General features: G+C 38.9%; 1 protein-coding gene and 1 non-coding gene across 2 annotated transcripts in view; one reads left to right on the forward strand and one right to left on the reverse strand.

The window, feature by feature from the left end:
* Window positions 1-1,350: 1,350 nt before the first annotated feature.
* HAS2 (hyaluronan synthase 2) overlaps window positions 1,351-18,696 on the reverse strand; it is a 30,385-nt gene continuing 13,039 nt past the window's right edge. The window contains exons 2-4 of the mRNA XM_032415844.1: window positions 17,851-18,477; window positions 5,668-5,769; window positions 1,351-4,158 (exon numbers count right to left, since the gene is read on the reverse strand). Of these exons, the coding sequence (XP_032271735.1) occupies window positions 3,229-4,158; window positions 5,668-5,769; window positions 17,851-18,477 (1,659 nt within the window). The 3' untranslated portion in view covers window positions 1,351-3,228. The remainder of the gene's footprint in view (window positions 4,159-5,667; window positions 5,770-17,850; window positions 18,478-18,696) is intronic.
* On the forward strand, window positions 8,877-8,979 carry LOC116639637. Its single transcript, XR_004300887.1, has one exon. It is a non-coding gene; the product is annotated as a U6 spliceosomal RNA (small nuclear RNA).

Consider the following 18,696-nt stretch of genomic DNA (forward strand, 5'->3'; position numbering starts at 1 on the left):
AATGCATGAAAATTACAAATTCAAATTTCGATGTCCGTAAAGGGTTATCGGATCATGGGCACACACGTTCGTTGGTGTAATGCCTGTGGATGCTTTTGTGCTGTAAGAGCAGAGTGAGTAGTCCCAGGACTGACCACGTGGCCAGGAAAGCCTACAGCATACACTCACTGGCCCTTTACATGAAGTTGACCAACCTTTTAAATAGCATCAAGTGACTTTATCAGTCAATTATTGGGATTAGAACCATCACTAGAGTGGCAATAATGTTCAGTGGCTACTGTTTATATATATATATATTAATATTTATATATATATTTATAAATATTTATATATATATTATATAATATTTATATATATATATATATTATATATATATATATAATTTAACTGTACCAAAGTAAAGAGTGATTCTTAGGATAATAAAAAGAAAATCGGGAAATAAGATGAATTTGAGGGATGAGTGGCAAATTGGATTACCATCAAAGCTCCTGAAAATGGAGGAAATGCTATTAGATGCCCCAACCCACTTTTTAAAAAAAAGCAATATTTATTGTCCTTTTTCTGATTATAAAAACAATACAGGATCATGGTATTCGGAAAATACAAAAATGTATACAGCATAGAAATCGGTGATATTCCCAGTAGTAGAGATAACCACATTTAAACATTTGTATTTTTTACAAAATTGGGAGGTTACTGTACAAAATGGTTATATATTCTTAATGTAACATTTGTCCAATTTCACATATCTTCTGAGAATATTTTAATGGGTAATAATGTTCCATTGTTTGGAAATGCCATAATTCATTTAATTATTGCTCTCTATTGGATTTGAAGTTACTTTAAGACGTTGCTATTATTTGTAAATATTATAATTAATTAAACAAACTTGCTTATGACTTTTCTGGAAATGTTTATTCCCTACTATGATGAATTACCAGAATAAAACAATTTGTCTAAATTTGGGCTGCTTCCAAGGGAAGTAGAAGGTAAGATTAAAGACAAGCGTTATATTAATTGGGTCTCTCTCTCTCTCTCTCTCTCCTGTTTTCCAGATTTCCAAACCACACCAATCTGGGGGATTTCTGCTTCATGATTAGTAACATTAAGTGACTTCTATTATCTTTGACCAAGCATGTTTGTTTGTTTTCCGCATACCCCATTCTTAAATCTATTCCACTATAATCAGAAAAACAAAGTTTTTGTTTTGTTTGAAATGCCCCCTTCCCTTAGAAAAAAAGGCAATACTCTTATCAAAAATATTTTATTTACAAAAAAATCAATTATACTATACATCCTATACTGGAAATACATTGAATAATTGCTAAAATAAATACAGGCAATTAATTCAATCTTTTAAAAGAATGAGAGAATTTGACATTTGAAAGTTATCAAAGCTTAACTTAGAACATAAATAGTTAAAAAGGCAAACTCAAGTTTTAGTTTCATTTATTGGCATGCTGTGCTCTGTTTCCCCGCAAACTCTCCCAACTGTGAGTCTGAGTTGCAGAATGGTGTGTACCTTTTTGTACTCCGAAGGTAGAATGTGCAGCTTTTTCTTAGGCAGGATAGATGGAACATGGGCGTCTGCATGGCGAGGAAGCAGAATGGTAGAAGCACATGGCTGAACACTTCTCCACATTCATACTCCACTTCATCACAACATGCTTTATGCAACGACTCATGTGTTTGATTGTTTTTAACACAAGTCTACACAGCACCAGCTACAAGGCAAGATGGGTCATGTCAAAAGTCAAACTGGATAACTGAGGCCCTCTGAGTAGTGAAATTAGCCGGGTTAAGGGTACCTGGTTCATCAATTTTTCTCATGTGCCAATTCTTGATACACTTATTAAACCTTGGTATTATTCTGACTACGTAAACATATTTATGTAGGCCAATAACAGGACAGATGGAGTGATTATCTGTATGAATCCAGAAAAAATATCCTCCCTGGGAAGTAGAAGACAAGCTCGAATGTGCCAGTTTTGTATCTATAGGCTTTTACACTTATTCAATTGTATCCAACTCACCCGTGTAAGCCTCCTAGTAACATGGAAAGTGAACTGGCAAGCTGAAAAAAAAGACAGGTCAGTTATGTTCAATGTCAACAGGATCTGGTGAATTCAGGCCACAGAACAAAACGATGAACTGCATTGTATTTGTCCAAATAACACAGATGATTTTTTCTCCACTTTCCATTTTACTCAGCGTGAGAAAACACTGCCAGAATCTCCACATTTGCCCAGTGTTTTCTTTCAAGGACTAGCACTCCCCCACCCCCCCCTTTTTTTTTAATCTTGTGGAAAATTGCACTTTTCTACCCCTTTGGCCTTGATTTCCAATGACTTCTTTTTTGTGTGTGTGTGCACATAAGTATGTATTTCTACTCCCAAAGTGTGACAGGTATATTGGCCTTTTCTAAAAGAAATGAAAAAATAAAAAGTTAAAATATTGAAAGTTTAAATACTTTTCACAGAAATAAACTATTCCATGTTAAAAGGTAGAGAGAGAGAGAAACATTTTATTCCTTCTATCATGAACAACATCAGTCAACCAAGCTTCACATTTTGGGTAGATTTTTTTTTTTTAAGTATGAATTTTTTCAGAACCTATTTTAATAATAATAAAAAAGAACAGGTGTATTTTGGCAGAGAAGTAAAATATAGAATATGCAAAATTTGTTTTAAAAATTGGCATACAAAATTTTAAAACACAGTACAATTATATAAAAATACAGCACAGCCAACGGCCTTTGAAATTTCCTTTGGCATTTCATTTGGTAGAGTTAAACAGAAAATCCTTTCTAAAAAAAAAAAAAAACATTAGCTATCAACACAGTCCATAAGTTAGGTTGAATACGTTGAAAGAACTTTTCCTTGAGTTTCCAAAATCCTTTTCTTCCATGATAACCCACATAAAGCATGGCTAGTGAGGTATATAGGGCAAACACTGTTAGGCAGATGTACATTAAGGAAAAGTGCATAAACAGAATGCTTCCCATTTTCATAGAAATAACAGGTTAAATCTGAGTTTCTTCTCATTGATGTCTTGTTTTACTTTGGCAGAATCAAAATAAACCCATAGAAACGTCTTTGTTCAAGTCCCAGCAGCAGTGATAGGTCTCCTTTGGTGGCATTATGGGATGCCACAAGACTACAGTCCCGAGAGGAACTAAGGTTTTGTGTGTGTCTGCGTGTGTGACTGCAAACGTCAAACAACGTGAGATCATACATCGAGCACCATGTCATACTGTTGTCCCTTCTTCCTCCTGCCACATTTATTGATGAGAACCACATACAGCGTCAAAAGCATGACCCAATAGAATGCGTAGAGCAACGTTCCAACAATGAGAACTGTCTGCTTGGACTCCGAGAATGGCTTTTTAGATTCCTTATAAATGGTGAAAATCACACCCCCCAGGAGGATTGTAAACCAAACCGATACTGGAATGAGTCCTATGAAATTGACCACAATGGTCTTCCTTCCAGACGTGCCCCACCCAGCTTTGTTTATCGTTGCGATTGCAAACATCTTGGCGGGAAGTAAACTTGACATGTATAACACTGAGTAGAGGGACATGAAGACCATGACGATGTTTCCTCTAAGGCAGCTGGCAAAGGACGATTTTATGAGACCTACTAACTGGACAGTTAACAAGAAGAGGAGGATATTCCAGATTTTACCCCGGTAGAAGAGCTGGATTACCGTGGCAATGAGAAAGAAAGGGAAGAATCCAGTGATAACGGCCTCGTAGGTCATCCACAAGTGATGTTTATGAAACCACATCGCATTATACAGCCACTCTCGGAAGTATGACTTGCTCCAACGGGTCTGCTGGTTTAACCATCTGAGATACTCTATCGGTGTCTCTGTAAGGCACTTGGATCGAGCTGTGTATTTTGTTGCATAGCCCAGACTCAGCACTCGGTTCGTTAGATGCCGGTCATCACCAAAACTACATTGGCTGCCCATAAATTCCTGATTGTACCAGTCTTCCACAAACTCATGCAGCAAGGAGTTTCTGTACATCCCCAGAGGTCCACTAATGCACTGGACACACCCAAAGTAAGACTGGCAGGCCCTTTCTATGTTAAACGCCATCCAGTATCTCACACTGCTGAGGAAGGAGATCCAGGAATCGTACTTGTTCAAAATCTGCAAGAAGGGAAAAAAAAAAAAAAAAACGAATAAATAAAACATAAGCCCCAGCTAAAATACCAACAAAATCTGCGCCATCGTGAGGTTACTACCTAGAGTGAGGTTTGTTGTTTGATACTCCTGTGTTAGTGTCCTTCTTCTTTTTGACACGGTTATATTTTATTTTCTCTGATTCTGTGTTACTAGATTAATCTGATAAATTGTGGGCCTGCCTTGGAACTCCTTGAGGAGCAACAGTTTTTCTACTTCATGGCTCTGTCCTCTTTCTTGTCCAGGGCTTTTTTTTTTTGTTCTCCTTGTTGTTATGCTATAATATTGAACGTGTTTTTAGGCTCCAGTTCGCAGATCCTGAATCCTCCCACTCTTTCCTCCCATCTAAAATGTGAAGGTTTTTAAGCCCTATCCTCCCCTGTTCTGGCTAATTTCCAACTCATTCAATTCCATTAATTTTCTTTCTCCTTCTTTCCCTCTTTTATGCAATGCCAGTGATTAAATTGTTTGTTCTGGCCTCTTCCCAAAACTTAAGTCCTGAAAAATAATGCTCTATGTAAAGGCTACTGAAAGTTATCAGCTTTTTCTTGGCAATATTTCTAAATTCTTTCCTCCATCTCAATTTTGCATGATTCTCATCTGGATTTTGCATGCTTCCTCTTTTATCACCAGGCTGTTTGTCTATTCCAGGCATTGTCTTTGCCTTCACTATCACCATGCATGTATAAAATGGGTTATACGGCAACACAGTACCTAATTTTTAAAGTCAAGTTTCCATGGGCTTCTCACCTTTTGCTAAAATTTGATCACGTGTTTGCAAAGCACTCATTTTAATCTTCACATATTTTCACATATTCACATATATATTCATTTCCCATCCCACAGATTCCAAGTTGCCTTTATTAATATTTACTTCATTAACTGTTTCTTCATTTAGAGCAAATAATGGGAAATAAGTAATTATTGGTGGGAAATAGATCATAATCAGAAAACCCACTTATTAATTAATTGTTCCTCTGCCTTTCTTACCAGTATAAATTTGAGTTCCTATTTCTCTTTTCTTCCTTTGTATTCCAATTTGGATTTTTAGTCAACCATGTATTAATCAGCTTTTAAATACAAAGGTATAAATATAGAATCCATCCCCAGCCGTTCTTCCATTTTTTTACCTTTGCAACTAAATGAACTCCAACATCAGATTTTACCAGAACATCAAGTTCAAGAAGATATGGTAGAAATCATTACACATTTAAATTAATTATATATAACTTATCAGGCCCAACAGACAAGGGTTACATCACAGGGTTAAGCAAAAAAATCCTGTGTTGTTTTTTTTTTTTCAATGTAGGAAAGAAAAGAGGCAATAAAGTGGGTCCAAGGCACATACTAACGTGTCTCTAGCACCAAAGGAACATCTGGCAGAGAGTTTGGTGTGTAGTAAACATATGTTCAATGAATCAACGAGTAAAAGTATAACTAAAGGTGACTCGTGCGGAAAGTGAAGCCCATATGCACCTGGACGTCTCCCCCGACACCTCCGACCATAGGGTCTTCTTCTAAAACTTTCACCATCTCCACAGATGAGGCAGGGTCAAGCATGGTGTCTGAATCACAGACCTGCAAAGCAGAAAGTAGAAATGAGTTAAAGAAAAGGAAGAAGTAGGAGTGTGGTCCCTACCGTCAAAATTGGGCATACATATTATGCCGTCAGCTTTATTGGCACCGGGCCTCAGGAAGCAAGTACTTCAGGGGTGACCGTTTGTTACGTCATGACCAATGCAAAGAGCAAGCTCACAATTGAAGTAAACGGCACAGCTGGATAGAACAGCCCAAGTGCTAGGTAGGTCTTGCAAGCTAACCAGCTTGTCCTGGTTTACCAGGGATGTTCCTCATCTTGGCAATGGGAAGTCTTATGCCCCAGGTAACACCCCAGTTTTCCAGGACTTAGTAAACATCTTAGGTTGGTCATCACAGAGGACTCTTTTTATTGCTGTTGCTGTTGCCTTAAATAAGTCCTTTAGGCAACTTATCCCTCAGGTCTGAATGGTGGTCAGAAAATCCTATGAGAGTCTTGAAAGGGAGGCATGTTTAACAATAATTTCCCTCCCCTATTTTAATATGGTGACTAAAAGACAGGAAAGCAATTCTCCTACGTCTGGTTATATACTTTTGAAGCAAGATGTCCATATGAGCTGAGCTTAGCTGCTGATAGACCATTAGGAAGGGAACCAGCATAATATGCAGACCACCTTCTTATTCTAAAGCATTAAGTATTCATCTAGCCCTTTGTACATAAAAACAAATGTAAATTATCATAAGCCATTCTAGAAAAGCTAATAGTTGTTCTTTTTTTTTTAAAGATTTTATTTATTTATTTGAGAGAGAGAGTGAGAGAGCGAGAGAGAGCACATGAGAGGGGGGAGGGTCAGAGGGAGAAGCAGACTCCCTGCTGAGCAGGGAGCCCGATGCGGGACTCGATCCGGAGACTCCAGGATCATGACCTGAGCCGAAGGCAGTCGCTTAACCAACTGAGCCACCCAGGCGCCCAAGCTAATAGTTGTTCTTAAAAACAGTCTTTATATGGGTCTAAAAAAGCAATTCTGAAACAAAACCAAACTACAATTTCAAGAAAATTATTGGGATGAGTCTATACTAGTGAACCTCTGACAGACAGTTCTGTTGGAGGCCCAAGGGGGCAGGGTTATAAATACTTTTCTTTCCAGCCTGATTTCTAAGCCAGTTGGAAAATGAAACAAAAGAATAAGGGAGATGACTAACCAAAATAGCACCTGTATAATCCTAAAGCTAATACAGAGAACAGAGTTTATACCTGTGGAATAGCAAGCTTCATAATCATGTTTTCCAGTATTAGACAGACCTATCAAGTCCAAATAGCATCTAAGTGGGTCAGCCTTCTCCTGCAGATAAAGGGCATTCCCTTCTAAAAGCATGGAAGATGCCAGCTTCTTGGTGGAAGCCCACTCCCAGAAGAAAGGGGGAAGGAGGAGCCCGCTCTCTCTTCTCCTATACTCACCAGTCAGATTAAATCACTTCTCTTAGGGAGGGAAGGAGTGAGGCAGCTGAGAAAGGCTACTACCCCCAGGTGAGTTATACCTGTGGACAGAGCTACTTCAACATGATCAAAGACAATCACAAGTAGGAAAAGTGCTCCCACTTCTCTATCCCTGATTAATACCAGTAAGACACAGTATTCTTTTCTGGGGACTGCAGCAAAGCCTAGTAGATAAAAATTGATCAGAGTTGACCTGTAATGAACCAGTTTCACATCCCCATCCAAACAGTAATTAACATAATTAATAGAGACTGGAGAGTTATCAGCAATTCCCATTATTTTGCCATCAACACTGACTACCCTGGATGGATTTAATCAAGATTTAGCCTATTTATTTATATAAAAAGTAATTATTTTTACAGTTCTCCTTACTAGTTCATTAAAATAGTAGGGATTTGATATACCAGTTTTGAATGGAAAAAAAAAAAAAACAAGAAGCATAAACTGAGTTGAAGGGGACTCTCTCTCTCTCTCTCGCTCTCTCTCTATATATATAGCATGAGTCCCTCACATAAATAACTAAGGAATTCCAACATTTTAAAAAATGTGTCTGTCGGGGCGCCTGGGTGGCTCAGTCGTTCAGCGTCTGCCTTCGGCTCAGGTCATGATCCCGGGGTCCTAGGATCGAGCCCCGCATCGGGCTCCCTGCTTGGCGGGAAGCCTGCTTCTCCCTCTCCCACTCCCCCTGCTTGTGTTCTCTCTCTGGCTGTCTCTCTCTCTGTCAAATAAATAAAATCTTAAAAAAAAAAAAAAAAATGTCTGTCTCAGGTTTACTAATAGCTATATTTTCTGAAAAAAAAATTAATATATATTAATGAATAATGTTGGTGAAAATAGCAATTTAAATGCATTATTGAAACTTGTAAATTAAGAAGTATATAGGGTATTCAGTTATAACCTCTCTGGATTTAACTAATCATATAATTTTAGAGTTAACATCTGAATTTTTTATTTTATTTTACTGACTTAAAAGTGTTCCTTTGCTAAACAAAAACCGTTTATTTTGTTTAGTTTCATTTTTTACCATTCTATTTTGGTCCGGCACGATCTCACTTACTTAGGCAACAGGGAGGCATTAGTTTTTCGCTGTAGAAAACAGGATTTTCCTAACGCTTGGGTTTGTACGCAAACCTCAGAAGCCTAAACAAATTTCTCCAAAAGTGACGTTTTGCTTCTCCTGTGCCTTGCCTATCCCTGGTTTGTATATGGATGGCTGCAAGCTTGTCCAGCCCGTCATGAGGGTAGGAGGGTGAAGGCAAGAGCTCAACCCACCTTTAGAATCCAGTACCCTGAGTTTATGGCCACACCCACCTCTATTGACTCAGGCTGGGAAAGGTAAAACCGGAAAGCTAAAATAAGACTAAAAACAACAGGAAGGGGGCAATCTAGAATTAATGTTCAAGTAACTCCGCCTTGTGAGCACAGGCAAGCCAAGGGAACTGCCCCTTTGAAATGACTAAGGGAGAACCAAACGTCTGAGGCTCTGAATATTTAAATTGGTCCTGTCCCTCCCAGTTTCCAACAGCAAAGCACCAGCAGTTCTCTGAGAGAGACTGTTCTCATGGTGGGCTGAACTGTGTCGGAAGGGAAAGCTCCCGGAAGTCTCCTGGGCAGGGATTTGCTATAGCAGGATGAAAGAGCTTTAAAGAAGTTCAATTTCTGTGACTGGCTTCAAACTTGGAACGATACAGAGAAGACTAACATGGCCCCTGAGTACGGGTGACATGCAAAGCTGTGAAGCATTCCATATTTTTTTTAAAAAAGAAGAAACAGAGAAATAAGTTCAAAATCTGGATTTCTGGATGCTATTTGGTGACAGAATGCCGGCTAGAAAGCTATCATCTGAGACAGTCAGCATGTATGTTCATGGACCTACTAGTATGTATTTATTACTATCTAAAGAGTGACTTTAGCCCCTCTGAAAACCAGTATAGTGGGAACAGGATTTCTAGTCATCTCCCCACCAATTAATAACAAGGATGTAATTTCATAAATGTTGGCCATTTAGCTCTAGGCTAGAAACTGTGAGGGACATACACCAGTTGACATAGAGCTTGACCTCACCTGGGGACAAACTACAGGCCGTGATTTACACACAGGAAAACAATTAGAGAACAAATCAAAACGTCTCTCTGTCCACACTGAATGTCTCCCTGTAATTTGTTTAAACCACATGATCACTAGTCATTAAGATTTCTCACTAGGAGATATGGAAATGAAGCAAAATCATCGAGTTGTCACTAAAATGAGTAGAAAATGTCAAGACGAAAAGACACTTTGGGGAGGAACCAGCCACCTCAGTCTTAACCACAGAATCATCAGCTGACGTGCCTCAGACCACTGCTCCTCCTTCTTCCTCCTGCCCTATTGCAGCAGGGAGATAACAGCCTCTCTTTCCTCCCTATCTAAAACAGGGGGTCACAAACTAAGGTCTTCAGGCCAAGTCCAGCCTGCCCCCTGTTTTGATACGGTCCGTGGCCTAAAAATGGTTTCTACCTTTTAAAATAATTGAAAAATTTCAAAAAAATACTGTTTTGTGGCCCAGGGAAATTACATGAAATTCAAATTTCAGTATCCATAAGTACAGTTGTATTGGAACTCAAGCATACTCATTCATTGTCATATCATCTATGACAGCTTTCACACTAAAACAGCAAAGTTGAATAGTTGTAATAGAGACCATATGGCCTGCAAACCCTAATAGTTACTATCAGGCCTTTTACAAGCCAAGTTTGCCAACCCTGGGACTAAAATAATTGGTTGCAGGGGGAAGGTTCTCTTTCATAAAATTAAAAAACAAAAAACAAACAAACAAAAAAACCCTGAGATTAAATATGTTCTAAACCCAATTTTAATTCTAGTGGATTTTTTTTTTTAAACATTGCCTCCATCTTTATGTGGTATAAGGAACAGTAATGGCATAAAAGTTATAAAACATTAGGTAAAGTAGATTTTTTTCTTTGGCCAAGACTCGCCTATTATAAGGACAAATGCCTTCGGAATTAAGAAGTCTTGAGGCCTGTATCTCACTATTTCTGAGAACTTTAACAAGCCATTTGCCATCTGAATGGTACTGGAGTGAAACAGTACATATCAAAGTCCCTTGTAAATTGAAAAGGACCACCACTAGTATAAGGTAATAATCTTTACATTTTTGTACCCACTAAGTAAACCCATAACCTAAGGGATCATGACAATCCTTACCACAAATGTATGGCTCAGCAGAGACTCTCTAAAATGACCATCGGAATTGATTACTTATCGAGGATCTCTTATCACAATGAACAAATTAAAATGTGTCTGCAACTGTCTGTAATTCAGTTACAAACTATTAGTTTATAGTCTATTACATACGTTACTAGACTTTAAGTTCATTCCAACTTATCTCACTGATCTACCTCACTATAATTTAAACAAAACTCTCCTTTAGAAATATTGTTACCTATTCTGCCAAATGCTGTTCAAATTCTAAGACCCAAGACTAAAATAAAATCTTGAGTCTCTGTGTTTCACCTTTTTTAATGTTTCACTTTTTTTTAACGTGTTTCCTTTCAGACTGCCTGGTGGATCTCCCCACTGCCCCCCCCTTCCAGCCCCATACCACTTCAAAGGGCATTGAGAGCCACACAGATTAAGAGAAAATCTTAATTACTCTGGCTGCCTTCAATGAGTTAACAGGTTGAAAATAAATCAGGACCCCTTCTGTTGCTACTGCCTTTATCCTTTGCCTGCTTGCAAGGCTTGACCCTTCATCTCAACCTTGACCCAGTGAAACTTTTTTTCTGTAGTGTGTGGAATTTACTCTTGGTCATGACCCCGCTACCAGCCTTCCTGAACAGCTTTACCACGAAGTAAATGGAGTTTCCTTCACCCTTCCTTTCCCTGAGGACATTTCTCTAGTGAAAAGGGATAGGCCAGAACAACAACAAAAAAATCACAAATAGCTATTTACTAGCAAACACAAGATGGTGCCAGTCTCCTGAACCCTTAACAGTAGAATACCAGAGGAAACACACCACTGTGGAAGAGAAAGCACTATGCCAATATCAGGATGAAACAGATCTGCCTTAATCCACCATTCACCAAGTTTACATAAACTTGGACTAGATTCTTGACCTTGGTGCCCTTACCTCACCTTCCTAAGCCTCCACTGCTCAGATGAAAAATATGGACAATCATATCCACCTAAAGTTTGTTGTGTTGGTAAATTAATTCGATAACACATGTAAAGCACTTAATAATGGCTAGCTCATAGTAAATGCTCAATAAAAAGAAGGCATAAAGTGATCAACCTAAACCAGAAGTGATAAACCAAAAACAGAGCTCTGCCCCAACTGAGGACACTAATCCAATGAGAAGGGGTCCTTCTTATTCTCACTGTAAATAAGTGAAGGCACACGGGGAGAGCAGGAAACTGATGCCTACTCCGATACCCAATAAGCTCAAGTTAGGCAAACTGAATTCTGGGCAGGCAATGTAAAAATCCTTAGATTGGGTTGTTTACTAGAGAAAAGAAATTAAAGAAAAAAAAAATAGAGAGTAGTTTGCAGCTGCTTAGTATTCACGTACAGCCTTGAATGTACCCTTGGGGTGTAATGTGTTAAAGTTCATCCTCGAGCAAAGGGTAGACCCTGGACCCATTAAGACTTATAAAAGTATTGCATCTTGACTTCATACCTCATTGACATTGAACCTGCTGAACGTGATACTATTTAAAATTGGTTTTGTTAAGTACCTAAATGTATAGGACAGAATTTTATTTTTTAAATCTAGACTTGAGAACTCAATTATCTGCTGAAAAAGGGTACATAATTTGGATGGGACCATAGACATGCAGGAGATGGGGGAAACTAAAAATTTAGAATGGAAAATAACCTTCACAAAAATAGACTATTGCACACAATTTAAAATTTCTCCAATATAACCAACAAGGTCACTCAAAAGTTCATGGTATATGGTAATTAACTTTATTATAACAAACTTGTAGGACTTTATCAATATCGCATGGTACTTTCGATTTTTAAAAATCTTGATTTTCTATTTATTTGGATTCTGGATAAATGGAATTTACAAGTAAGCCTACAGCTAAATTTACCAGCCTCAGATTAAAGTGGCAAATACAAAATCATAAAATATAAGAACTTTAGAGCTAAAAAGTCACTTTGAAATTAATTAGTAAAACCATTCCAGAAAAAAAATATCCTCAAAGAAAGAAAAAGATAATCTTTCGTGAGAGGGAGGCAGGATGAGGAAGACCACCTTTTCTTACACCAATTGAGTTTATGGCAAGGGATCTCAAATCTAGCCCATGAACATCTAAGACAATCATAGACATCTAAGCAATTTGGCCCTTCTCTGTTGACTTTTTTAAAAAAGAATTAGGAAGAAATATGCCTGCCTTGGTAGAATGAATTATCCAAATTGTCGTAAAATAATTAACTGACTTTCATCAACCTAGAATCTCTTCAAACCTGAAGGTTAAAAAAGGAGTCATTTGGTCATTCTCTTTTCTTTTTAGGAAGGCTTACACATGAGTGAAAGTCACAGAAGGTGCAAAACAAAGGTGACAAGCCAGCTGGGAACGTGGGAAACCAAATGTTGTCACCTCTAAGGCTTAAGCCATGAAACACCCTTATTCCAAATGGTTGGAATTCTCATTCTAAAGAAGGGAGTCAGGAAATCCCATTATGGTGGCACTTAACTTAGGGCTTACATTCAAGAATCCAAATTTGGGGCAAAGGGCAGATTAAAGATGAAAGTGAGGGGAGCCTGGCTGGCTCAGTCGGTAGTCTGTGAATCTTGATCTCAGGGTTGCGAGTTCGAGCCCCATGTTGGGTGTAGAGGTTACTCAAAAATAAAATCTTAAAAAGATAGAATAAAATAAAAATGAAAAGATAAAAATGAAAGTGAAAACATGATAATAACTGCTAAGTGAAAAGCAGATTCTGATACCCTCCCCCCCTTTTTTTTGCTTTGTTTTTTTATTATACTCCTGCAAAGCCTAGGTGTATTGCTAGAAAGAAATTAAAATGTCAGAGAAATTAAAACTGTACCGGAAAAAACTTAAAAAAAAACAAAACCAATCGTACTGAGTTAGAGTTCTGAGCTGGGAATGATCTCGAAGATCATCTGTTCTACCATAGCAAGAAAACAACAGAGTTAAGTCTAGAATTCAGATTTCCCCATTCCTATTTCAATGAACTCTAATCTTACTTACCCTCTAGTATGAATGATACAAGAAGACATAAAGCATTCTCAACATCGGCCCTTGGAATATTTCAATTGCTTAGGCTTCCCATAGAAAACAGGAACCAAGCAAATTTGACATACAGTTGATTCTCACGATTCATGACAGTTACGTTCCACAAAGTTTCCATGAACACTGACTTAGAGAACAGCAAAACAATTGCTTCTAGCACAAATATGGGGCTGGGTTCCTCTGAGACTCTGGTCACAAATTTTTGTCTACTGATCAATACCGAACCCTGTTTTACTTGCGTTCCTGTTTAAATACATCTTATTATATGCAATTGAGTCATTAACACAGCTGATCCAAGCCCCCCAACAAATCTATTTTCTTCATAAGGCAGTCACAGCCTTGTGCTCAGGAACACTAGCCCAGTACTACACTTGGGCGGGGGTGCATTTTAAACAGCAACATCACCCACAGAAAGCACAACAATGTGAAAAACATGATACAAAGTAGGTTATGAAGTTACTTGTTTATGCTGTGCTGTACCATGTAGGACAGTTTATAGCAGTCTTCTTTGACCTCAGTTGGGAACACGCACATCAGGTGACTCAAATTTTATGCTGTTCTGCACGTCTGCAAATGATCACAAAAGCACTGCAAGTACTGATTTGGGGGTTACAAATACATTTTACTGAGTGGGGTAATTTACAAATACAGACTCCATGAATAATGAAGGTCAACTCTACAATTAATAATAATTTAGTCTTACTTTTCTCCTGCTAAAGGAAACATGGATACCTAGGATACTGTCAGAGTAAATTAATCATAAAATTGTCTCCTATAATCTTCCCTGGTAGAACATGTTTATGCTTCTTATGTATTTTCTTCCTGGACAATCCCTAATACCACACATCAGGGGATAATGATAGTTACCTTGGTCACATGGTTATCAGTGGCCACTTAGGTTGTATTATCCAGGTTCAGTAATGGGACATAAGAATAAAGAAATCATGTAATCTAGGTATCAAAGTACACCTAAAAAGTCTTCTGACATTGTGAAGAAGTAACAAACAAATGAAAAAAAGTAAATACAATGTAATCTGAAAACTATTTTCAAAATAACGGAAAATTAGAAAGGCATATGCTGTCAAGTATCAAATTTGAGAATCTGTGCATCATGTATGTGCTGTGGAGGATTTTAATTTTGCTCATTGTGCTTTTCCGTATTTTTAAACCCACCACCATGTGTTACTATAGTAAATAAAAAAGCTAATAGAAGTACTATTTTGCAAAAGTAAGAAAGGTTTTGCCCTACCTTACTTAAACCATACGAGACAGATCAGAATCTGTCTCTTTTTGAGAAAAAAAAAGTTCTCTCCAGAAAACACTTTGATTCAAAATTCAGAAAATCTTCCCCATTCTCTTTATTTCTCATTTCCTTCTTTACCCACTTCATTACTTATGTTTTCCTGTATTCTTTATCTCCGAAAGCAGCCACTAACATCCTGGGTGAATTTGCTACCACGCTGGCTTTCTCCTAGACTAAAGCTTCTCTCCGTATTCTAGGTCAGTGTTAGGTATCTGATTGGCTTTAGGTCGAGAAGACTAAACAGGAGAGCTGAGAGAGGTGGAGGGACAGGTAGTAGGGCCTTGCTCTGGCAGAGACCAGAGGGAGCCGCACCAGAGAGCCCAGGTGACCCAGAGAGCCCAGGCATGTATGCAGAAAGGTTAACCTTGAGATAGGAAGTGAAGCTGGGTACCTTTGCGACTGTAAAAAAGGAAGAGAAAAGAAGACCTTGATAGCATTCAGAAGCAATACGTTTGATTTTCTCTTGTAGGAGGCAGGGCCATGTGTTAGTTAGGGAGGAAGGAGTTTGGGTAGGCGCTGGGAGAATGGTGAAGGCATGAAATAATTGGTCATGAGAAGCAACAGGCAGGACATCTACTCAAGATCAAGTGGGAAGAGAGCTAACCAGTGTCCAAGACCCAACTGCAACTGGAGGAGACCAATCGTCTTGGTCGTGTCCACACAGCTAAGCAGTGTCTTCAGCCAGGTTAGCAAGCATGTGAGCAGATGGTCCTGTGTCTGCCCCAGCCCTACTTTCTCTTGTGTATGAGCACCTACACTTGACTTCCTTCTTTCTGTGGCTAACCTGCTCTCCACATTCAGTCACTTGTAATGCTGAACCCCCTCTCCTTTGTCTTTCTGTGGCTTCTGCTTTGCAATGCTCGGACCCTGGGTCACTCAGAATGGATGGTGAGAATGTACTGGTTTGAACTTTATGACATTTCCATTTTTATAGGCAACACATGGTTAAATATTGGGGGATGTGATGAGGGATGGCAGCATGGAATCACCTGGTTTCAGAATGCCAAAAGGTTTTCCACATTTGTGTGAGTGGGCTGAGAGTTCCAGCAGGATTCAGGGCCCAGGGAAAGCTGCTGCTTGGGTCAGTCTCTCTGAGAGCCTGATTAGGGCTCTAGCAAGGAGCCTACTCTAACATTTCATAGTTTGTGTTATTTTGTCCTGGTCAGGCACAATGTCAAGTTGTCAAGGATACAAACAAAATTCAAAACAAGAATGATGGGAGAAGGGGATTTGGAACAGGCTTAAAAAAAAGAAGAAGAAAAGAAAAAAGAAACCCTCACAATGACATCTTGATTAGAAATAGCAAACATAGCAATAGTTTCAACTAGAATTAAAGGCAAAATATCAAAACATGCTTCCTCATTTTAGGCTCAGAGCTTCATTCTTCAAACCCTCTGTAAGTTCCCCAGCCATCCCATCACTTCCTTTGAAAGGATCATTATAGGGGCCCCTGGGTGGCTCGGTCTGTTAAGCATCTGCCTTTGGATCAGGTCATGATCCCAGAGTCCTGGGATCGAGCCCCACATCAGGCTTTCTGCTCAGTGGGGAGTCTGCTTCTCCCTCTCCCTCTGCTGTTCCCCCTGCTTGTGCTCTCTCTCTCTCTGTCAAATAAATAAATTAATTAAATAAATAAATAAATCTTTTTAAAAAGAGAGAGAAAATATTTATTAAAATAAATAAATAAAAGGATCATTTCATCCTCTACCTGGGCCTGAAGTTGCATTATGAAAATACATAAAAATGTCCTGAGTTAACTAGAAAGTACCTCAACTGTGACAGTTCTAGAAATTAGGAGAATAGGAGAAACTTGGGAGTAAAACTCTATCAACTCCCTAGAAGATATTAATATGCAGATTGGTATCAACTGAAAAAAAAAAATGCCTCAAAACTCTTCAGCTATTAACCAAAATTAACCTCATGGTAATCTTAAACCCCTTATGAGATTGGTTTATTCTATGCAGGAAACTCAGGTTCGGGGAGGTGGTTCTGCTCGAGGTCATCCAGTTAACAATGCCTGGATTACCATCTCCGTCAACAGACTCTGAAACCAGTGCCCATTCCCATCCCATAACACAGAGCCTGTCATCCCACCGGCCATGACTTTGTGGCAATCAAGGCCCCTAAAGTATATGATAGGTCTCCTGAAAAGCAGAATTTCACCTATTAGAGGACTGGAGGGGTGTCCCAATGGATTTTCTTAGATCAGAGATAGGTCTCCCTTTTCCACATCATCATGGCCAAAATCTAACTAAATTATCTGCAAGAAAATTGCAACTAGCAAATTCACAGGGACCCTACTAACATTCTGAAGAAAGCTTCAATGAGAACTAAGAGGGGAGAAACCCAAGGGCGAGCAGTCAGGGAATTAATGACAGACACAGCCTGTCTCATTTTCATGAGAGCAAACACCATCACAAATGCTTTCAAAGGTCAAGTGCAGTGAGTGAGGTAATGCTGTTTGGGGAGTGAAATAAACATTACTTCGGTTTTGCTCTGGGAAGGGTTTTTGTGTGTGTTTGTTTTTCTCCCTTTTTTGTTTTCCTTTTCTTTCTGTCTCTCAGTTTTGAATTCCTTACCCTTTTAAATCAAAATTGTTCTCACCACCCCCATTTTGCCCAGTCTCTGTGAAAAACGTTTTATAGCCATCTCTTGAGCCTGCAGATTTTCTCAGGACCTTTCTGCTCGGCAGACACTATTTTCTTACAAGGCTGGAGATTTTAAGACTGTGGAAAATGACGTTGGATTTGACTTGGCAGAACCAAGGGGGCAGAGAAGGTAAGGGAGGGAATGAGAAGGAAGGAAGGGTCTCCTGTTCAAAATAATCTTGATTTCCAACCAATAACACTGCATAAGTTAAGCATTTTCGTAGATAGTCTTAACAGTTACACAAGATTTTTTTCCTCTCTTTCAAAATGTGCTTTCAGCAGTCACGCTGTTTTCAAATGAACTGAAAGAAGTACTGTGTTCAGAGGGACAAGGATGGGCTATAGCATATGCCTGAAGAGATACAAAAGCTGCTTTATTTAAATGTATGTTTGCCCTGGCAGGAATTCGGAAACCTACCTGCACATAATCCACACTTCGTCCCAGTGCTCTGAAGGCCGTGTACATGACTTCTCTTTTTCCACCCCATTTTTGCATGATGCAAATACTTTTGTTGGACAAGACCAACTGGGTGACATGTTGCGAGCTTTCTTTATGTGACTCATCCGTCTCACCAGGACCTTTCTCGTGGAAGTTGTTCTTCCAGATATAAGTGGCTGATTTGTCCCTGCCCATGACTTCACTAAAGATGTCCATCATATAAACGTCATCTTCTGAGTTCCCATCTATGACCATGATAACCTTAATCCCAGGATAGGTTAGCCTCTTCACAGATTGCAAACATTTCCGTAAGTAGTCTGGATCTTCTTGGTATGCAGCGATGCAGAGAGCAACAGTTTTGTTCAATTTAATGGGTGTTTCTAGGGATTTTTTCATTTTTCGGTGCTCCAGAAAGGCAAACAGGCTTTGGATGATGAGGTGTGATGCTAAAAAGGCACCATACAGTCCAAAAGAGAAATAGTAATTATCTGTTTGGATAAATTGGTAGCCAACAATATAAGCAGCGGTGATTCCGAGGAGGAGAGACACTCCAAAAAGTGTGGTTCCAATTATTCTCAGGATACATAGAAACCTCTCACAATGCATCTGTAATATAATCAAATGATACTCTTGGTTAACCACTCTTGTCCCGTACTTGTTATAAACATGGCATCATGGGGAGTATTGGACTAGAAGTACCCGAGAGCTCCAACCTCACTTTCTCACTTAACCAGCTGCGTGTTTTTCTCATCTGCAAAATAGGGATAAGGATGCCCTTCTGGTACACCCCAGAGGGCTGTTTCAAGAATCAAATGAGATGATGGT

The sequence above is a fragment of the Phoca vitulina genome, unplaced genomic scaffold (genome assembly GCF_004348235.1).
Source record: "Phoca vitulina isolate PV1807 unplaced genomic scaffold, GSC_HSeal_1.0 scaffold18, whole genome shotgun sequence".
NCBI classification, from domain to species: Eukaryota; Metazoa; Chordata; class Mammalia; order Carnivora; family Phocidae; genus Phoca; species Phoca vitulina.